Raw genomic sequence first — 22,880 nt, forward strand, 5'->3', positions numbered from 1 at the left:
ACAGGATTTAGGTTTTTCTGCATCGTGTTTTCTTTATGAAACCCAAATACAAGAGCAAAAAAATTCAGTTGAAAATCAGTGATGTTGGAGTACTTCCATAGCCTGGGCAGCGAGGACCCCGTTGAGTAACAGTCTAGCAGTAACATCTGTAGGAATGTCTGATTGAGCACCTGGACTTCATTTATCATTTTTAACTCCTCAAAGTTCTGCATGACCAATTTCCTGTTTGAGCGTCTCATCTGTGTTGGCCTCTGCTTCCGGTTCCTTCATGTTGGCAAAGGCAACTTCTCTCCTCAGCTGCTCCACAGGAGGGAGACCAAACATCAGGTTTCTCATCGCAATGGATGTCATCAGGAATCTACCAGAGAAAGGAACATGGTTAGGAGCTTTGACTCTGGGTAAGCATTGCTCTAGTTATTAGTTATGAAATTGAGCTAATCTCAAGTTGTCAAGGTTGCTTTGTTGCAATAAATATAAAACTATCTGAAAATGTAAAAAAAAAAAAAAAAAAGTCATTATCTGATCATTATCTTTAGGTTTCCTTTTTATCCGCTTGTCTCCACTCAGCTTTTTTTTTTTTTTTTTTTTTTTTTTTTTTTAAGATGATTAGTTTCATAGGATTTAAAAGATTTTTGTTCAGGTTATCCTTCACTGTTTAGAAATATCAAGAAAGTAAAAAAAGAAGATCTTGGTTTTCTCATGCAGTAGTCTACAGATAACACAAGCTTGAGCTGGTTTAGTTGGTGCTTTAACTGTTTAATTAGCTCCTCTTCCTTGTAGTCAAACCAAATCTCCTTTTTTATTTTTGGTGGGATAAAAGTTTCCTTAAGTCAGTTGTTTAATATGAACCCAAAATATTGGGTAAACTGAAAAGATCTGTCATAGATGAAAGATTTACTGATATAGTTCAGCAATCAGTGGGAAAACAAACATTGTTAGAAAAAAATATCGATATCAAAATGAATCACAGTTGAAAAATTTGTTTATTCATCCAATTTCTTGTAAAAAAGTTAGATTTTTACATCAATGAAAGCTGAAATAATATATTTCCATTCTAATTTTCCTTTCATTATAATTTTTAATTCTTACCCAGACTTTAAATGTCCTATATCAAAATTCAACTCTTGTTTATTTTCCTGGGCTCGGTAGGATGCGTGTATCCTGAAATGTTTCCGTCAGCACTCACCCCCTGCGTATGGCGTAGTACTTTTTAACAGCAAAGCGATTCAGTCGCTCCAGCACACCCGCTTCCCTGCGTTTCTTAACTTCCTTCATCCGACGCTGCCTCTTCAGGAACAGCTGCACCACGGGGTCCGTGGCGTTGACCTCCGCCTCTTGGTCATCATCTGCAGCCTTAAGAGACAGCAGCTCAGGAGGAAGAGGCTCCGTTTCTGGACAGACAGACTCAATTATTAACATATCCCTTTTCATGTTTGCATGGAGGAGGAACCAGAAACACAAGGAACCTCGGCAGATGGGATATGAGCATAAAAAAAAAAAGTTTTTTTAGAGCTTTTTTTTTCAAAAAACTTGGTGTGTTTTAGTGAAACGAATTAAATGGATTTATAGCATCCCTTGTTTTGTATCACCTGTTCCATTGCGTATGCGCTCCTGGATCTCCTCCAGTTTGGTGAAGTTCTGCAGCAGTGCTGCTTCTGTGGTGTTGACGTAGACATACATGTAGCAAGACGGGCTCTCAGACACGGTGTAAACTTTATGATAAGCCCCAGCAGGAACCTGCACACATCAACATACCTAAGTTTAGGTACCGGTAAGTCAAACTACTACTGATACCGTAATTACTTTGTAGATTACTCTTTCAAATTGACCATTTTAAACAATTTTGGATTAGAAAAAGCATTCAATATTAAATATTATTTTTTTAACTTTTACTTTATATTGTCAGTTTTAAGACTTTTTTTTGTTCCAGCTTTTTTCTAAGGGGATCACTGTAGTTTAAAATTTGTTTGTGAATGGAAAGCAATACAGGAGACACTAATTTTTAAGTTATAATTAATTGACATGAGGTTTTTTTTTTTCTTTCTTGGGAGAGAAGAGAGGAAAAAAGAGAATAAAGGGAAAAAAGAAAAAATGTAATGGACAGAAAACAGAAAAAGGGGAGGACTTCCCTTCTATTTCTGTGGATTGCCTTTTTTTCCCTTTATGTGTACAGCTGTCTTGTTTCTGAAATTGTCTCTGTATTTATGTATCAGCACAATTGGTAAAAAAAGAAAAAGAAAATGTAAACTACATATGAAATTCTTTAAAAAAAAACAAAAAAAAAAAACATTAAGATCTCCCAGTAAACGGAAAGGTTTAAATTGGTCATCAGAGGCTAAATTGATTTTAGCCTGAATATCAGATGAGTGTGTTTACTTTTATTATAAACAGTATTTCTGGTCAATAGTAAATAGTTTTTGGTTTATTTGAAAAGGTTTTATGATGTTAGAACAGAAAAACTTTTTATTTCTGATATAACAAAAATGAAATAAAAAATAGAGCTCACCGTACCTGTATCTGTTCTCCTGGCTGCAGAGTGTGGTTCTTCTTTTCTTCCACTATCTCCACATTCACCTGCCCCTGCAGCACATGGATGCTGGTGTTCCCCAGGTCTTCACTCACAAAGTTCTCCAAGTGGAGACCTGCGAGTAAACAAGCTGGGAGTTACCAGAAATAAATGTTGCTGCTTTACAGAAGAATTTAGACTAAAAGAGAGAGAGACTCAACCTGGGAAATCAGCAATGAAGACAATCTCAGTCTGATTGTCCAAACTGCCCTCTATCTCCTGGAACTTAGTCCTCCAAGGTGAGAGGTCCACCAGCAGGGGCATCAGCCATGGGTTTGGTTTAAAAGGCGACCATTCTGCTTTTACAATGTCAACGCGAGGATCAAATATCCTTCAAGAAGAAAGAACTGAGTAAATTCAAAGCCCACCTAATCCAGCTTCTGTGTTAACGATGCTCTCCTACCGTTGCTGGAAGCGTTCATTGATGGAAACCCAGATATCGAAGTAGATTTCAGGATCAGAGATGTTGTAGTTTGGCAGCAGTCCGCTGAGACAGGTAGCATACTGCTTCAGCATGTCTCCGTGATCTTTCCAGCGACGGCTCTGAGTGAAAACCTGGACGCAGGCAGGAATGAGAGCTACATAAGACCAGGGCTCTCACAGTCAAGTCCTAAAAGGTCTGTACCCTGCAGCTGAGGCACACCTGAATATAATACTCAGGTTACAGGCAGTGGATGTTACTAGATTTGGAGAATATATTGAATAATGGAGGGGGAAAAAAACTCCAATATTTCAGATTTTGACCAGATCAAATCTGGAGCCAGTTGATGGATAAAAAATATTTACAATGACAAGCATTTTCATCCCCCATATATTTTCACTTTGACAGCATGTTCCAGTCTTCTCACCCCTGGGTTCAGGTATCCAATTTCCCCCGTTTTCCCATCTTTATAGGTAATCTTCACATGCTGATGGCTGCGGGAGTGGACCATCATGTCCCAGGAGTAGCCATACAAACCGTTGGTCCAGTTATTGTAACCCTGAACAAAACAAAAAAAAAGGGAAACATTTAAAATCCCATTCCCATGTTTATACCTTACATCACATGCAGTGCAGAAAACATGCATGTTTTTAGTTCATCAGTGATGAATAAGATATGATAAGGATCTAGTTTAAAGATTTCAAACTGCTGTTGATGGTGAAACAATGACTGTTGACTCTGATTAGGCAACTAGGCTGATAGCAGAGGGGGGAGTTATCTATCTGCACCGCAAAGAAATAGAAATATTAAAGACATTGAAGACACACCTTGGTGATGAAATGTGAATAAGGCATGAAAAACTGCTCGGCTATGTAAAGAATGGTAAAAAGTGCTCCCAGCTTGTGCTTCAATCTCAGTTTGGAAGGTTTTGCAGGATTTTGTGTCTCCCGCCGGTCGCTGGTGCTGCTGGTTTGAGGGTAAAAGCAGGAGGCACTGGGCTGAATCTCCGCCGAGGTGAGCGGCAGCATTTCGCTGAGGAAAGATGGGAAGCGGGCGAAGAACCTCCTGGGCCAGTCGGGGTAGCAGAAGAGAGGACTGGTTGCCAACATCGTGTAGGAAAACATTCCTGAAGGGGTTTTAAAAATGTACAAAACTGTGAGCTAAAACAAAGGTTTTAGAGCTTTCCTGGTAATAAAAAGCCGTGATAGAAGCTCACTGACCGATACTGAACAGCTGAGAGTTCATGCAGTGGAAGTAGGACACGAAAAAAACTGCAAATGGTCGTGTGGCGTCAAAAAACAGCAAATATCCAGCGGTTAGATCGAGGACAAGACCACCTCCGTGCACCACCAGCAGACTCACCCACTCCACAGGAAGAATCACTCTGCAAAACAAAAACATGATTAAGGATCAGCTACAGGTACAGATTATACTAGAAATCAATTGTTCTGTCAGATATTGGGATGATTAATAGAGTAATAAAAAAATTGGGCTATTCTGCTGATACGTCTTAACTACTAATGTTTATTTTATAAACAATAGAGATACATATATAATAAATTGCAAGTATCAAATAATCTACTTATTTTTTCTTAAACAAAATCAACATATTACTGCTTAAAACACACCAGAAATAGCACGTCTTTATATTGTTAGCAAAGGATGCACTTGCAGCTACAAATTTAAGTTAAAGCTTTTTTCTTGTTGAGTTAACATCAGGTCAGGACAAAAAAAAAAACATCCATAAAGTGACGCTGGCATATTGCTTTCTGGGTTTTAAGACATTCCTTCACAAAAAAGCATAATGTTATTTTAATAAAATTTGAATTTAATGTAAAATATTGGGGTTTTTTTGCACAGTTTTGAATACATTACAGCAAACAGCAGGTTTTGTCCATCTATTCCAGTTTATTATTCTTTGATTAGTTCATTTTAATAATTGATTATTCTGATTTTGTCACCCCTACATAGAAATAGGGTGCCTTGCAAAAGCAATTTATACCTCTTGGAATTTTTCTTTCTTTTTACATTTTATCATAATTAACCATAAATAAAGTAATGCAGGGTTTGTAAAAATCTAAATAGTTCTTCTAACTCATGTCCCTATAAGTCAGGAAAACCACCTTTTAAGTCAAAGCAGTTTATTAACTTTGCAGGATTCACTCCATCTAGATAGCAGGCATTTGCTTGCATTCTGTAGTTGACTCTGCAGCATTTCCTCATACCCAGCATGCATGTAGCGACAGAGGGGAAAAAAAAACCTTTAACAGGAAGATTTAGCTTTTGCTGCACTTATACCAGCAAAGTATTAAGAAAAGTAGTAGCTTTAAGAATTGACCGATACAGATAATGACCCGATACGATATTAGCATGAATCATACCAGCTTTTATTGCTTATTTTATACAGTAGAATGTTAGAAAAGGCTTGAAAAGGCATGAAAATGTTCGGAGATTGTAGATGCTAGTGGATAAAATCCACTATTACTTTTTTGGCTAATAGTGGGAAAATATCCGTTATTAATATCAGATCAGTACATCCCTGATAGTATATATTTGTACCAAAGCTAGAAATATTTAACCTTTTTTTTTGTAAAATAACTCAAACTCAATCAGACTGGGTTGTTTCTCTCACATGCAATTCCCAGGTTCTGCAGCCGATTACTGATTCGATTTAGGTCTGTGTGTTGGGACATCAATTCAAACACGCTTTGATCCAAACCATTTACCATCTGGCTGTATGTTTAAAGTTGTTTTCCTGCTTGAAGTTGAACCTTACATAGTTTCATGTGCTTTGCAGCTTGTACCAGATTATTTTTATACATTCCCTGTTCCTCCTGAAGAGAAGCATTTTCCAAGCATCATGCTGCCACCACCATGTTTCACAGCTTTCTGACATAGATGGTTTTTTCATGCAGCCTTAAAAGGCTGTGTCGGTGTGACCAATACAAAAATAAAAAATAGGCTGTTACAAGATAACAGAAGTTGAACCCAAAGGGAATTAAATGAAAACATACTTGAAAGGATCAAAGAGCCAGTGGTGTGCCAGATATGACATGGAATATCCCTCCACCCAGTCTGCGTCCAGTTTTTTAATCCCAGCAATGAAATATACGATAAAGATCTTTGAAAATAAAAAAACAAACATTATTATTTCACATTTTTGCAATGCATTTATGAGTACTTCACATTTAAAGATAAGTTGATGATAACTGAAGCAAACCTGCGTCCTCAGCATGGTGTAATTCCAGAGAGGAACATGAGCGTTTCTTATGGAAGGTTTGCGTAATCCGTCCACCGACCTGAAAAAACACACATCCACAAACAGTGCTTGAAAAAAAAAAAACGTGACGTCGCTGTCAAAAGCAGACTAAAAAGGCTTCAACTCACCAGTATCTGTTGGCGTCCATGAGCGTGAGCTGAAACCCGATGAGACCGTAAAGGTACGAGTGGTTGTTCCACGCCGTTTTATCCAGGAAAAAGATGTACCAGTACGTCGAGATGAACATGAGACATGAGAGGCGGTAGAAACAACCCAGCATGATGCCCAGTGCACCTTGGATTAAAAAATAAACACACTGCTTTAGTTAATCTGAGCGGCCGTCTACTTTTAAAGAGGGACAGAATCATGATGGATTTAGGAAGTTCCTTTAAACTGTAGTGTGACCGTTTCTATAAAACCAGTTTAGCGCACAGTTGAGAATCTTCAGGAAAACCGAAAAGCATGGAAAGTCATCAGAAATTGTTGCTGCTTATCGATCTACAAAGGGACAAAAGGCCTTTTATAAACAAGTCTGTTAATTACCATAATTTAAAAAGTAATATGATTTAAAACTGGTGTTATAAACAGGAGTCAATATTTCAGGAAAATAACCCAAAAAGCAAAGCATGTAATGGCCAGAGAAATATTACGGGGTTTTAAGTAAGAAACTATTCTTTTTTAAAACAAGGTCTGATTAGTGATTTGTTTTGCTGAGCTGCATCTTTATGAAACACCAAAACTTTGGAACAATGTAAATACAAACAAAGGCATAGTGGCGGTGATTATCTAGGCTTATTTTGCTGCCAACAGGCCACCTTGCAGTTATTTGGCTGAACTTTGACACCTGTGTGTATTTAAGTATTCTTGGGGCAAATATCTGTCAAAGACTGTGTGCAGGCTTTATTACTGACAGGTCAATGATGTCAAAGCAGAAAATCTAAAACAGAACAGCTGAAAAAAAAGTATCTTTTTTTCCTGAATTCTGAAAGCGATCAAAGACTGCCGTGGAGAAAGAGCTGGCCTCAACCAAATGGTGCCGACCATCAAGAAACTAAAGTAATAATTAAAAGAGGAGCAGAGGTGGGTAGTAACTAGCTCGATTTACTAAGTTACATTAACTTGACTAAAATGTTTTATAGAAATATATTTTTGAGAGTAGCTTTTTACTTTTCATTAAGTAATATCATCAGAAACAGTATTGCTACCAATGTAAGTCATCTTACTTAAAAATGATCATGCATATTGTAACCTCAAATGTGTCAGAAATAGCAAGACTGTTCAAAGGTATGGTGGAGGATTTTGACAAATTTTTGAAAAGACCCGTCCTCTTCACTTTAAAAAAAAATGCACATGCACAACCCTATACCCGCTACAGAGAGGGAACACCTATTAAACACGTGCGAGAGCGTGAACGAGCCCATTTCTCCTCGTGCACGCTCTGTTTAAAAGTTGCTGTTTTTCATTGCTCATACAAGCTGACTTTCCAAAAGAAGATTTGCAATTTTTACACTATGTCAGACTCACCAAGGTAATTGAAAATGGAGATGAGCACGTAGGACGGCCTTACGTAAACCTATCACCACAATGATTGACAGTTACGAGGACCACTTATTTTGATGATCCACCTGGAAAAAGAACATCCTCCACTCCACTTTTAGTTTCATGAAAATGATTATTTCTTTAATGTTACTTCTCTCTGCTGAGACATCTAGGACATGAAGTTCAAGGTAATATACAATAAATAAGTATATATCGTCAGTGGAAGCATTTTGCCATGTTCTGTCATGCATACTTTATATACTTTTACATATGAAATGGTTTCTTATTTCATATGCCAAAAAAATCTATTTTGAGACATGCTTCTTCTCACTGATTTTTTTTTTTTATTGTTATTTAGTTTTTTATAATTTTGTTCATTACTTTGTTTTACTATTTAAAACAAAATGAATTTGCACATATATGTTTTATGGTCTGTCTAATTACCATCATTTTAAACAGAAACTTAAAAGAAACTTAAAGCACTTTTTTACTCTTACTTGAGTAATTTAATGGACGGCTACTTTTTACTTTTACAGAGCAGACATTTTTTTGAAGTAGTGCTACTTTATCTTGAGTAAATCTTTCACCCAGATGCAAGAACAAGATCAACTCTAACATCCATCCATCCATCTTCTTTCACTTTATGCAGCCAGGTCGCAGAGGCAGCAGTCTAAACTGAGATGCACAGACTTCCCTATCAACACACACCTCCTCCAGGTGCTTCGGGGGGATCCCAATGCAACACCAGGCCAGCTCAGAGACAAAGTCCCTCCAGCGTGTCCTTGGCCTTCTACAAGGCCTCATCCCAATAAGACATGCCTGGAAAACCTCCCGAGGGAGGTGACCAGGTACGTAACAGACAGACTTGCTTAAAATAGCAGTCATGTCCTCCGGCTGAGTATCTAATCTGTTTATTAATGTACAGGTGCTGGTCATAAAATTAGAATATCATGAAAAAGTAGATTGATTTCAGTAATTCCATTTAAAAAGTGAAACTTGTATATTATATTCATACATTACATACAAACTCATATATTTCAGATGTTTATTTTGTTTAATTTTGATGATTACAAATGACAACAAATGAAAATCTCAAATTCATCATATCAGAAAATTAGAATATTACTGAAGACCAATAAAAACAAAGGATTTATAGAAATGTTGGCCAACTGAAAAGTATGAACATGAAAAGTATGAGCATGTACAGCACTCAGTATTTAGTTGGGCCTCCTTTGGCCTGTATTACTGCAGCAATGCGGCGTGGCATGGAGTCGATCAGTCTGTGGCACTGCTCAGGTGTTATGATAGCCCAGGTTGCTCTAATAGTGGCTTTTAGCTCTTCTGAATTGTTGGGTCTGGTGTATTGCATCTTCTTCTTCACAATACCCCATAGATTTTCTATGCGGTTAAGGTCAGGAGAGTTTGCTGGCCAATTAAGAACAGGGATACCATGGTCCTTCAACCAGGTACTGGTAGCTTTGGCACTGTGTGCAGGTGCCAAGTCCTGTTGGAAAATGAAATCTGCATCTCCAAAAAGTTGGTCAGCTGCAGGAAGCATGAAGTGCTCTAAAACTTCCTGGTATGTGGCTGCGTTGACCCTGGACCTCAGAAAACACAATGGACCAACACCAGCAGATGACATGGCACCCCAAACCATCACTGACTGTGGAAACTTTACACTGGACTTCAAGCAACGTGGATGAAGTGCCTCTCTTCTTTTCCTCCAGACTCTGGGACCTTGATTTCCAAAGGAAATGCAAAATTTACTTTCATCAGAGAACATGACTTTGGACCACTCACCAGCAGTCCAGTCCTGTTTCTCTTTAGCCCAGGCAAGACGCTTCTGACGCTGTCTGTGGTTCAAGAGTGGCTTGACACAAGGAATGCGACAGCAGAAACCCATGTCTTTCATACGTCTGTGTGTGGTGGTTCTTGAAGCACTCACTCCAGCTGCAGTCCACTCTTTGTGAATCTCCCCCACATTTTTGAATGGGTTTTGTTTCACAATCCTCTCCAGGGTGCGGTTATCTCTCTTGCTTGTACACTTTTTTCGACCACATCTTTTCCTTCCCTTCGCCTCTCTATTAATGTGCTTGGACACTGAGCTCTGTGAACAGCCAGCCTCTTTAGCGATGATCTTTTGTGTCTTGCCCTCCTTGTGCAAGGTGTCGATGGTCGTCTTTTGAACAACTGTCAAGTCAGCAGTCTTCCCCATGATTGTGTAGCCTATAGAACTAGACTGAAAGACCATTTAAAGGCTTTTGCAGGTGGTTTGAGTTAATTAGCTGATTAGAGTGTGGCACCAGGGGCCATCAATTTTGAACCTTTTCACAATATTCTAATTTTCTGATATGATGAATTTGAGATTTTCATTTGTTGTCATTTGTAATCATCAAAATTAAACAAAATAAACATCTGAAATATATGAGTTTGTATGTAATGTATGAATATAATATACAAGTTTCACTTTTTAAATGGAATTACTGAAATCAATCTACTTTTTCATGATATTCTAATTTTATGACCAGCACCTGTATATGTCTGTGTTTTCAGACAGCTTCCATTAAAATACACAGCCTCATATCAGACTTTAGATTAGCTCCTCCTAACAGATAATATACCCACCGAGGAACATCACCAAATACACCAGGTACATCCAATCAAGCGGAAGGGGCTCTAAGAAATTGAAGAGAGGAAAGCGGCACACAGGGGCCCCATCCAGGTATTTGTAGTCCAGGTGGCTGAGGCCTCGCTCCTGTGTGATATCTATTGCCATTAGCAGACCTGCGGGAAAAAGGAAAGGAAACAAAACACAGGTTTGAATTAGGATCTTCTTTATAACAAACTTGTACTTAAGAAACTGAGAGCTTTGATTGAATCACCAAACAAGCAGCGGAAGATGCCCAGCGATGCAGGATCAGTGGGTCGGTTCAGGAGGGCCACCAGGTTCTGCCAGGAGCTCAGGTCCTCCCTTTTGAACCCAAATAACTCCTCCATCCTGCTTTTAGTCTGAGTTTTCTCTGCTTTTGGAGCTGCATCCTTCTTGGCAGATTGTTTGACACTCTCAGTGCCAACATAAGCACCTATAAGGAGAATAAAAACGAAAAATGACCTTAAATAGACAAATCTAAACCAGATCTGAATGGACCCACTCTCAATAACAACATGCCAGTTCATGTTTTGGATTATAGTTACACAAAACAAAGCTGTGGTTGAGATCGTGGCTTTAAGTGTTGCCTTAACTAGTAATTAGATTTAAAAAAAACAATAACAAACCGCTGTCTATGACTGACTGCCTGTGCTAATAGCAACCTCACCTGCTGAAGCGTCTCTCGCCTCCATGTTTTGTTTTGTTTTTTGCTTTTTTTTCTACAGATTCTGGTTGATTCAGATTAGGGACAGGGAATTGGTCTTTCTCTGCTCTCCCTTTCCAGGTGAGGGTGTTCTGTCCTGACAGAATGTGGCGGACAAAGTTTACGTGTCACGGTCCCCCCCTCCTCCACACACAGAGGAGGAATAGGGAGGTGAAGGAGGGGGTGTTGTGGAGCGGGAGGGATTGGAATGTTGTGAAAGAGATCCCTGCTGTTCATTGGCTGATTTCTTTGTTAAACCCACCCCCTTTTACGTCATATCCGTGTTCATTCTTTTAAAGTATTTCCGTAAATAAAACCTAATTAAATAATATATCGAGAAGTCTATTCAAGCAGATTCCTTACAAATAATTCAGTTTCGTTTATATATTAATAAAAAAGGTGGAATTCTTAGTTCATACTTTGATGATTATAACCAAATATTATATCCATAAATGCCGTTATGCATAATGCTCATTCTCTGCTCTCAAAAGGAAACTTTCCTCCTTTAACCGATGTCTGAAAAAGAAGCAGAACCTTAAAGCAAATAAATTGTCTGATTTATTGGAAGAATTTCAGTTAGTCCCCTCTTTTTAATAATTTATTTTAGTTTTTTTTTTTCTCTTCCTTGTTCTAGCCTCTAGTTTTTATTGGAGTTAATAGGAGTTGTGATCTTATTTGTTTCTTGTAATGTTCATTATATTATTGACGTATTGTTGAGATTGCCATTGATATTCTTTATTTTCAATAAAAAAAAAAAAGTCTATTCAAGCAGAGAAGTGGTAACACCCCCATGGATAACTGAGAAACATTTTGGTTTTCCTTCAACTGTATTTCAGAGAAAATTAAATTATAAACGCTGATCCCATTCGATTACTAAGAAAAGAAAGATATGTAAATACACTGCAATACAGAATTGAGAATGAAATTTTTAAGACTGGTCTTGAATTTATTTTGAATTATTTCTTATGTTTCTTTTTTCTAAGTACAACTTAATTTCTTAAGTTTACTCTATAACATTTTTGTAAAATTGTTTGCTTGTTAAACTAACGCACAGTGTATATAGTATATATACTCGTATAATATAACTTATTATATATATATATGTGTGTGTGTGTGTGTGTGTGTGGGTGTGGGTGTGTGTGTGTGTATTTTGTCTGCCCCATCAACACCAAGTCAAATTCCCTGTAAGTGAAAACCTAAGTGAAAATTCTGATTTACGGGGTTTGGCGTCCTGAACAAATGAACAAACAAATAATGTTGAACCTTTTATTGATCTTATATATCAACTAATTTTTGGGGGATATGTTCTTATACTTCTAGTTTTTTACATGTCTTATTTTATCTTTTTTTTTATCTATCTATCTATCTATCTATCTATCTATCTATCTATCTATCTATCTATCATCTATGTATCTATCTATCTATCTATCTATCTATCTATCTATCTATCTATCTATCTATCTATCTATCTATCTATCTATCTATCTATCTATCTATCTATCTATCTATCTATCTATCTATCTATCTATCTATCTATCTATCTATCTATCTATCTATCTATCTATCTATCTATCTATCTATCTATCGAAATCTGATTGTTCTCAAGGTATTTGTTGCTTGTTTATTTCTATTTTTTTTTTTGTTGTCTGTGTTTTGGTGGGTTGGATGGGTTGAGGGTCGCAGTTCTAGTCTCCACTCAGTTGGTGGCGGTAGAGCACTTCTGCAGTTATTTACCAACCGCCATAAAAGAAGGAGAAATTCTAAAGGGAAAAAAAACGCTCGGAAGGTCAGAGGATGGCGGTAGAGGGTCAGTCACAGCAAACGCTGCACTAAAATTTCCCACGAAGAAGAAACGTCGGAGGTGGAAGGCCGGAAAGATTGCATGTGGATGGTCGTTTGGTGCATGGCGCGTGTTTTGAAGCTGCTTATGGAGAAATGTCTTGGGCCGTGAGTAGTGAGGAAACAGGAAGCGATTCTTGTGGGATGGAAGAGGGAAATAGTGACAATGAAGGTTGGAAGATAGCAACATCAAAAAATGAGAAAAAGCGGAAAAAACAGAGATCAGTTCAAGGGGAATCTAGTTCAGAACAATCCAGTGATGATCATTCCATACATTCCACAGCACAACAAAATGAATTCAAAGTCATATTCAAAGTCGTTAATCAGGCAGACTCTTTTACAAATTGGAATCCGGTTCACTTAACAAAAACCATCAATAAACTTGTCGGAGAAGTCAGAGGTGCCAGAATTCTGTACAGTGGAGACCTGCTAATTATCTGCAGAGACAGCGCCCAGCAAGGCAAAGCAATACGGATCAACAAAATTGACGGGATAAGAGTTCAGTGCAGCTTAATGGAGAACAAAAAGTTCAGCAGGGGAGTCATTGGAGGAGTTCCTCTAAAAATTTCTGAAAAAGAGATTCTGGAAAACATAAGAGGTGCAAAAGTAAAAGAAGTAAAACGGTTAAAAACAACAAGAAACGGAGAAAGATCTGACAGTTTATCTGTGCTAATTAAATTCGAAGAAGAGCAATTACCAAGCAAAGTATTCATCGGTTACATAAGCTATAATGTCAAAATCTACAATCCTCCACCATTGAGATGTTTCAAATGCCAAAAATTCGGTCACATTGCAGCAGTTTGTAAAGGGAAACAGAGGTGTGGAAGGTGTGCAGGAGAACATGAGTACGGAAAATGTGGAAAAGAAGCTAAAATAAAATGCTGTAATTGTGGTGGAGAACATACTGCTGCCTATCGCGGCTGTGAAGCAAGCAAAAGGTCTGAGGAAATTAAAAAAATGAAATTTGAGCTCGGAATAACCTACGCTGAAGCTGCAAAAAGGATCCCATCTCAGTCAGAAAAACCCAAACCTACAGTTCAACACACAGCAAATTCCAAACCTCTAGAGAAATCTCTAAAAATTGATGAAGACTCACTTATTGTTAAAAAGACAAATTTTGTTCTTTTCATGGTAGAAGTTATTAATTGTACTGCACAGACAACAAAAAAAACGGAAAAAATCAAAATAATAGTGAAGGCTGCAGAAAAATATCTGGACATTAAAGATTTGAACTGGGAGATGGTTGGAAGTATGATGGGAGGACCGATGGGACCATCAGAAACTGGCAGAGTTAAGATGACCTAGAGTAAATTAAAATTATATGGGCAAATGTGATTTAGTATTATGTTGGTTTAAGTTACACAGGTTTTTTTTTTTTTTTTTTTTTTTTTTTTTTTTTTTTTTTTTTTTTTTTTTTGGGGGGGTGAATCGTTTCCTGTTTTCTTGCTTTACTCCATATCAGTTGGTGGCGGTAATGCACAATTCACAAGTCTGCCAACCGCCATAAAATCCCATAAGAAGAAGAAGAAGGGAAAAAAACCCAGAAAAACAACAAAGCAAGCATATAATTTAAGTGTTAAAACATTTTCTTTTATGATTCCGATTCACCATAATTTAGGACAATGTAACCGGTATCTAAATACATGTTACCACCCAGAGGCTTGTTGAGAACAACAGCCAACCAGGGGAGGATAAATGTTTCTAAGTATTTTGTTGGTTGATTTTGTAGCTAGGTTAGCTTCGAGGTTAGCTTGCTTCTGAAGTCTTACCTAAAAGGTTGGCAGAGATTATAAACGTCCAAAAAACTCACACCAGACTCTCAGCTTTACTTCTTAACTGTTGGGTAAGTGGGACTAAATGTCTTTTTTTTCCTGGCTCATTCTGTCTGTGCCGTGTTTGATGAATGAAAGTTCTCTCGGGACTCTTTTTCTGTGGAATCTGCTGAATCTAATGGCACCGATTTGAAATCCACCACAATATCATGTCCGTCCCTATTCATGCGATGAAAGATGCAATAAAACTCAGATAAATGGGAAAACTTGTTTTTTTCCCCCGTGTTTTTGATATTGCTATATCATCTAAACAAATCCTGAACCTAAATAAAAGATAATTATGATGTCGTTCGTTTTAAATTCAGTCCCAATGCTTAACCTTTCTAATCAGCATTTTTATAACAAGCCAGTCCAGTAAGTTTTTTTTCTTTGCTCTCTATATATGTTCATCGGAATTTTTTGCTGTTCTTTGCGAAATTTATTTGAGAAAATTAGTCTTTGCCGTTTTATACCTAGACGTATAAATAAATTAATACAGTGACAAATGTAGGTGTAAGGAAAGTAAAAAATGCATTGATTAAGCTTTTGCCCCCTCATATAGATTTCCAGTTATTTTTTAAACCTGACATTTCTGATGTAATCTTTCCTAAGAAATTTAATAGAGGTTGTGGGTTTGATTCTACCTAAAAAGGTTCGAACTTTCCATTATTTGATCTGCTGGTCATTGGCTAATATTTTCCATTGGATTAGCAGGAGTGTAACGATACACTGACCTGCACCCATTGGTTTATTCAGTTATTAAGAATGCATTTACATCAATAAAAATATAAAACATCAATCTTGGTGGTCATCTTTAAGATTTTTAAAACTTTGAAATTCAGGTGCCATGAGGCTATATGGAGCAATGTCTGATGTATGGTAAGCGTTTAGAAACACAGTCAATGTGTTTTTGTGAGTCGATATCAGTGTAATATCTGTTTTATAATGGGCAGATGATGTTTCATCAAATCTATCGTGAACCATTGAATTGAATGGAAGATTCTTACCCTCTTGACCTAAACTTATGAACCAACTTCTTTACTTAAACTAGATTGAATTGTAACAGGATTTTAGCTCACACTTCTTCTGAGTAATCACTTGTAATCTTCGGTGTCTTTGCTAGTGAATTACAAACTCTCTTTTATATTGTACTGATTGGTAATTGCAGACTGCTATAAAGAATTTCAAAAACAGCTTTTGTTAGCTATCCTATCTTTGGTGTCAGGAACTATATGTCAATGATGCATTCAGGTCATAGACACTGACTCTGTCTGCTATTGATGCATAAGGAGAGAGAAAACATCAGATTTATTACGCCTGATCTAGTTTTAATGATATTTAACAAAATCATAAAACTGCACAATTTTCTACTTCTGCACTTTACTACTGTTTATTGTAGAGATGGGAGGCCTGGTCAGCAAGTTTCAGTACCGGGGACCAGAGGAAGCAGCAGAAGGAGAAAGCGGCAGCCGACGGCATGGTGGAGAGTGTAAAAAAAGGAGGCGAAACGCTCAGTGCGACTGTGATAGTGAACAAGAGGGAGATGATGACATACTAGATACACCTCGCAGGCAAGTCCACAAATAATTTAATTCACTAGATTAATTAATTCAATTTCCTCATCTCCTTATTCTGATTTTGTTTTCCTTGAGCAGGAAGAAGTTGAAAAGTACCTCAAAGTACATTTATCAGACCTTGTTTCTAAATGGAGAAAACAGTGATGTTCGCATCAGTGCTCTGGGGCAGGAGTGGAACCTCCACAAAGTCTACCTCCGTCAGGTAAAACTTACAACTCTCTTGCATTTATTAGGTCTTTGATTTCCTACCATCTTACCTACCAGCCACACTGTGACTTTATTACCCTTTTGTAGTCTGGATATTTCTCCAGCATGTTCAGCGGCTCTTGGAAGGAGTCAAATATGATGGAAATCAACTTGGAGATCCCTGACCAGAACATTGATGCTGAAGGTGAGAGCTGCAGAGAGCCAACAACTGCTCAAGTGTTTTCTCATTCTTTTTCTAATCTTAGTCTTTTACTGTTTCTATCTGCAGCTTTGCAAGTCGTATTTGGATCTTTGTACCGTGATGATGTCCTGATCAAGCCCAGCAGGGTGATCAGTATACTCGCAGCTGCATGCATGCTTCAACTGGTAGGTCAACATGAAACCCCCCTGCATTTTTATGTGTAATGAACAAAAGGATTTGCTTGAATAAAAATCTCTATATTTATCTCAATTTCTTTATCTGTCGTGCTGACAGGATGGTTTGATCCAGCAGTGCGGTGAAACCATGAAGGAGAACATCAGTGCAAAGACTGTGTGTGGCTACTACTCTTGTGCGAGCATCTATGGCCTGGATTCAGTCATAAAAAAGTCAGACTTCAGCCATTATCTTATAGCGTTTGTACTTTTTAAATAGATAGATATACTTACACAACACTCTTTTTGTTTATCTTTTTTTTTTTTTTACAGGTGTCTCGAATGGCTTTTGAACAATTTGATGACGCATCAGAATGTTGACTTGATGAAAGAACTTGGGTATGGTTCTGAGGATACTGTTCTATGACTGATTTTACAGAAATGGATTTATTTACCCCAGCAGCATAAAAATGTAGGGCTGGGTACCGAACATCGGTTCTTTTATGGTACCGACCGAAATGCTTCGGTTCTACAAAGTATCGAAACATGCCTCGTCTTTCGGTACCAAGTTTCGGTGATTGGCTGTAGCACTTAACATGATTGCGTCATCCAGGAAAAATACACAGGTGGTCACGCCTACAGCCAGGGTTCATGTGTATCTGTTGTGAACTGGTTGCGAGCATCGTGGAACCCCTTTAAAATGCCCTTCAGATCAAAAGTGTGGCTTCACTTTATTAAGACTGATGCCAATAGTGTGCAATGCAATACATCGTGCACGGAAACAATTGAAGAGCAGAAAGTTGCTCGGTGTTTGACTGCAAGAAGAGCGGACCGCAGCCAGCACAACCATCCTCCTCTTAGCAGCCCGTGGGCAGAGCAAAGCCAGAGCAGAGTTAATCATGCTGCTTTCACACCGGACGCAGCAGGAGCAGCAAAATCGCGTCTGCTGCTTCCTTTTTGCTGCTTTTACCAGCTTCTGACGCGCGGCTGAAGCAGTTTGCTGCTCTGGCTGCGCGGTCGAAAAAAGGCCCTGACGCGCGTTGGGCAGAGCTACTCTCTCCTTTCTTTGCCTTGCAGCTATATTTGCTGTGATCAGTGGGAATAAAGTAATTTTATTATGTTTTTAAGTGGGAAAATCCACCTGAAAACTTAATCAGTGCAGTCAGTTCATCCAGATTACCATCCTGCCTTCCAATATTATTTCTGTCGGAGCCGCTCAGACCCCAACATAACGGCGCTGTCAGTAGGATCCCATTCAACGGGCTTGTTTGTCTCCTGAGAAAGCAGACATGTTAATTTTTCTAAAGAAAAACTGCTAAGTAAAAAGGTCCTCACAATGTAACAGTAATTATTAGACACTGACTTGTTTGCAATTGTTCTTCACTGAAAAATGTTTTTTTATGTAAGAGGAAAAATGTAAATGGGAAAATCAGAGCTTAAAATAAAACTCAAGATTTGTACTTTATTATGTTGTGTAATTTTCTTTTTCTTTGAATTAATAGTATAAAACTGGTATCGAAAAAAGTATCGTTCAGGAACCGGTATCGAAGTGAAGGTATCGCTATTGGTTCCGGAACCGAAAATTTTTGAACGATACCCAGCACTATAAAAATGTCATTTAAGATTCACTTCATGGGTCTTCTTTAAAATCTTGATTAAAAAAAGGGCATTTGATTAATGGAGACAGTGTAATTATAGACCTTGTTTAAGGTTTTCTCCATAGTGGAAACGTCATTCAATCTGTATTTCCTCTGTTCTGTGCTGTATAACTGCAGGGCTGATGTGATGAAGCAGCTAATCCAGTCCTCAGATCTATTTGTCATGCAGGTGGAGATGGACGTCTACACTGCTCTGAAGAAGGTAAGGGAGAAATGCTTATATATTACAATAACATAATGACTCTATTTCAATATGAGCTTGTTTAAAACATGTCTTATTCTCTGTTTTTATAACTTGGTGTCGCTGCAGTGGATGTTTCTACAGCTCAATCCTTCATGGGACGGTCAAATCAAGCAGCTTCTGTCTGATGCTGATGCTTGGCTTTGCAAACGTAGGACAGGTGAAGTCAGCTGCATCTTTTCCGGCTATGGCCTTTATTTCAACCCTGTGTTTCACCAAAAACTGTTTTTTTCCCGCTAATTATCCATGTTCAGATCTGTGTGAAAAGGAACCATTTTTAAACACAGAGGAGGGGGCGCCATTTCACTCAGTTTTCAGGCTTGTGCGTCTCCAGTACATCATCAACGATCTCGCCTCTGCACGCATCCTAGAGAGAGACAACATCCTACCTCCTGGTACCAACATCACAGCATTAACATTCCTAATTCCTATGTCCTGTTTAAAAAGCACTCAGATGGTTTAAACTCTCTGCTCATTATTTGTGTCCATAATTTCTGTTGTAGATTGGCTATCAGTGATGTACAAAAACCAGTGGTTTGCTATGCTCCGAACAGAGTTTGACAACGATAATGGGTAAAATCCAGAGAATAACATGCTGCTTAACCCTTTTCTTAAAGGGAAATCCTAATGTAACACATACAGTGGAAGCAGGTGTGATATTTTGCTGTCTTTTTATGTTTAGACCTCAACAGCCAAATAAAGACGAGTTTGAGCAGAACAGCATGAGATGTGGCAGGAAGCTGAGTAAAGATGGAGATGTGAGTTTTTAGGTTTTAATGTTACGGTTATCTCTGTTTTTTAATATATTGGGTGTAATTTCAGTACAGAAAATTAACCAGTTCTTCTCTGTCTTAGTACTGCTGGAGGTGGACGGGCTTTAACTTTGGGTTTGACCTTTTGGTGACGTACACAAACCGCTTTATAGTCTTTAAAAGGAATACACTCAGTCAGCCATGTGGGGGCGCTGTGAGCCTACAACCAAGACGACATCTGGCTTATAGGTGAGAATTTCAGATGTTTGCTTATTTAATTATTCTAACATATGGATCCGCTTGTTGTTGCCTAAAGCTGCAAAAAAATTTGAATTTAAAGTAGTTTTTGACTAAACGTGAAAAATGAAAAAGGGCTGCAATGTCAGCAATGCTCTGTTTTGAGCAGGTAGTTTATAGAATTAGCTTTTTTTTAAACAACTGATCTGATTAAGAGTAAAGATTACAAAACACAGCCTTAAAGAAAGTAATAAATAAATCCCATCCTGGTTATACTTGCTTTAAGTTTTATAGATTTTAAAACACAGCTGATTCTTTTGCATCCAAGGGGGGGGGAAAGCAGCGGAATGTAAATCTAGCTTGTGTATGGTGGAAAGATTTTACATTTGAAAAGCTTTACTCTTAATTTCACTGTTTAATCCAAATGCCTTCTAGTTGGAGGGCCTTTGTTTTCATTGCTATTTATTATTTTTGCAAAGGTTACGTCTGGCCTCCTTTGATAGCCGAGGGAAGCTGGTCTGCAGTCGCTCTACGGGCTACCAGCTTCTCACCCTGGAGAAAGACCAGGTCTGTGATATCTGCTGGCCTGTAGATGCCATCACCTGAATCTGCAGACGTTGCATAACCATAGTCTTTTCTGTTAAATCCCGCAGGAATACGTGGTGATGAACCTGGACAGTCGGCTGTTATCATTCCCCCTGTATGTATGCTGTAACTTCCTGTATACGTCACCTCATTCAGACCAGCGTCCAGATTCCTCTGAGCCAGAAAGTGCTGCTCGCGTCACGTCTTGATATCTGCTAAAACGGGCATTAGCTGCTACCATTCCTTTGGTGAGGTGGAACGACTGACCTAGACTGTGTGCAGTCCACCAGACCGCCTGCATGCTTTTACTTCTGTGGAGTTTGGGGGAATTTTTACAGCGTATGGACAGACTTTTTGGCACATTTTACACACTTGGCGTACTGCTCAGAAGGGATCACTACCTTTTTGTTCTAGATCAGATCTACCTTGCTTCTTTGCAATGACATGTTTTTCTTTTTTTATTACCATATGGACACAGAAAAATTGGCACCTTTTTTTTTTTGGACACATCCTGGTTTAATTTGTGATGTTCCTGGATTACTACTGTACGAGTCTTCCGCCTCCTTCTAGCTCCTCCAGTTGTCCGTTCCTCTGCTGCCACCTGCAGGATGCTCAAGGGAGTGTCCTGTGTTGGGTGCAAGTTTCTGTTATTGGCTGATTTGAAGGATTCTGTCTGCCTTGGTAGGTTCTAGAGTTCTTAACAAAGCCTTTAATTATATTTATATATATATATATATATATATATATATATATATATATATATATATATATATATATATATATATATATATATATATATATATATATATATATATATAAAGGTAGTTTATAAGAGAGACCTGTTAGGATGTGTAAAAACTCATTTAGAACAAAATGCAAAAGTTACTAAAAGCATTGGAATCAAATTCCTTTCCCCTCATTCCTATATGAGTCATTGTTAAAATCATCAATATAGTCTGGTTGGTTTGATTATGCTCCTCAGAGCATGGGTCACTTTTAATGTGGATCAATCTACCGTAGTAATCAGCATATTAAATGATTGATGTATGGGTAATAGTAAAAAAAAGGTTTATGTTATTGGTGCCCAAATAATTTGCCCTTTTCATGTCCTTCATCGTTATTGTTTCCTGGATTTCAAAACAAAGGGAGTAAAAGTCAGTTTGTTTCATTTCTTGCAGTGCTCACTTCCTGATGTTTAGTCAGATCCCATGATTATCATTTACAGGGAGGTTTGAGACTGTTTGAGTTACGCAAAGTGGAATCTTTATTCTGCACTCATTTAAACACAAATTAACTCTGCAGTTATCTAAATCTTTTATTCTAGCCTAATTCATCTGTTCAATATCTGTTGGATGTTTTTCAGACAAGCTGTTACCTCCAACATTTTGAAAACACAGGTGTATTTTTTAACTTATCTCCTATGTCTGTAAAGCTGTCATTATGTACAAAGTTAAACTTGGGTTTTATTTTATTTTATTTTTTCACTTTTATTTTATGGATGTTTTATGTTTGCTTAAGAAATATCTATCTCTGCCAATAAAACTGCCCTGTCATTTGGGCCGTGGTGCTATCACACAGTCGGATCTGTTTTACAGTGGAAGTATCGTTACAAATGTCAGGGAAGCGGTTGCGATACCGGTAATGTGTGATGAATTAGATTTCAGACGTATTCCTCTGAATGTTTACAGTTAATATGTTTGACATTTTTTAAAATGTCCGTTTTTTTTTAAAATAGGTTACAATTGAGTCAAAAACTTTAAAAAAAAAATAATAATTCCAACAAAGCAAAAAATATATTTACAGAAAACTAATTTTAAAAGTTTATTCTAACAATCCAATTTATCTTCTTGCAGGAGGCTTTTTACTTTTGGCTCCTCTTTGGATTATGAGGTTAGAAATATATTTTTACCAAGTTAAGAAAATCTGAGAGGACAGTTTTAACAAGTAAGCTCATCTGAATTTTGAAAATATGAGTGAAAACCATTGGGTTAATCATAATTCATCAATTATTGAAACAATTTGGTAGTTTCACAATCGTTAACTGGAGTATACAAACTCTATATGCCATTGATTAAAGAACAATGAATAAATAAGGCCAAACTACAAGAAGTGTAAATGTTTTACTGTTAAGATCAAGTCTTTCTGTAATATGTGCTGTCCAGAACTCATGCAGTTTTAGAGTTAGAATATGTAAAATAATTGTAAATTACAGATCTAAAAGCATTTAAATCACCTTCCCTAAACGGTTCAAAAGTAGAAATCTACTTCAGTTTAATACTATTTGAACTTGAATCCAAATAGATCCAAAGATTAAAAAATCTCTCAAATTTGAAATTTTCCAAACTGATCTGTTGTCATAACATGATTATATATTGATTATACAAGTGGCAGAATGAGTGAATGCAGAGCTCTACCCAAAGAGATGGTTTGATGCATTATTTGACCACTAGGGGTGCTAAAACTGTAGAGCATTGAACTTTA

The 22,880-nt window shown here is 37.6% G+C and overlaps 2 protein-coding genes across 3 annotated transcripts; one reads left to right on the forward strand and one right to left on the reverse strand.

Annotated features, from left to right (window-relative positions):
• Nucleotides 1-6: 6 nt before the first annotated feature.
• Nucleotides 7-11,127, reverse strand: ggcx (gamma-glutamyl carboxylase). Its single transcript, XM_038267679.1, has 15 exons — nt 11,103-11,127; nt 10,668-10,868; nt 10,411-10,569; nt 6,375-6,540; nt 6,208-6,286; nt 6,002-6,108; nt 4,208-4,371; nt 3,815-4,113; nt 3,415-3,546; nt 2,970-3,121; nt 2,728-2,897; nt 2,512-2,642; nt 1,590-1,737; nt 1,187-1,391; nt 7-358 (listed from the first exon to the last, which is right to left on the reverse strand). Exons 1-15 carry the CDS (start codon nt 11,125-11,127, stop codon nt 199-201), a joined length of 2,298 nt encoding a protein of 765 aa, XP_038123607.1. The 3' UTR covers nt 7-198.
• A 5,029-nt stretch (nt 11,128-16,156) lies between these two features.
• On the forward strand, nt 16,157-21,976 carry gmcl1 (germ cell-less, spermatogenesis associated). 2 transcript variants are annotated; one of them, XM_038267671.1, is made up of 14 exons: nt 16,157-16,359; nt 16,444-16,567; nt 16,660-16,756; nt 16,841-16,938; nt 17,048-17,160; nt 17,260-17,325; nt 18,702-18,786; nt 18,895-18,985; nt 19,080-19,220; nt 19,329-19,398; nt 19,508-19,583; nt 19,681-19,826; nt 20,294-20,381; nt 20,468-21,976. In XM_038267671.1, the coding sequence occupies exons 1-14, from the start codon at nt 16,190-16,192 to the stop codon at nt 20,606-20,608; spliced, it is 1,506 nt and encodes a 501-aa protein (XP_038123599.1). In that variant the 5' UTR covers nt 16,157-16,189; the 3' UTR covers nt 20,609-21,976. The 2 variants fall into 2 exon arrangements, with proteins under 2 accessions (XP_038123599.1, XP_038123600.1); XM_038267672.1 differs by having other exon boundaries at nt 18,895-18,976.
• Nucleotides 21,977-22,880: the final 904 nt, after the last annotated feature.

This window comes from Cyprinodon tularosa, unplaced genomic scaffold, assembly GCF_016077235.1.
Source record: "Cyprinodon tularosa strain WSP-4 unplaced genomic scaffold, ASM1607723v1 ctg680, whole genome shotgun sequence".
Taxonomy (NCBI): Eukaryota; Metazoa; Chordata; class Actinopteri; order Cyprinodontiformes; family Cyprinodontidae; genus Cyprinodon; species Cyprinodon tularosa.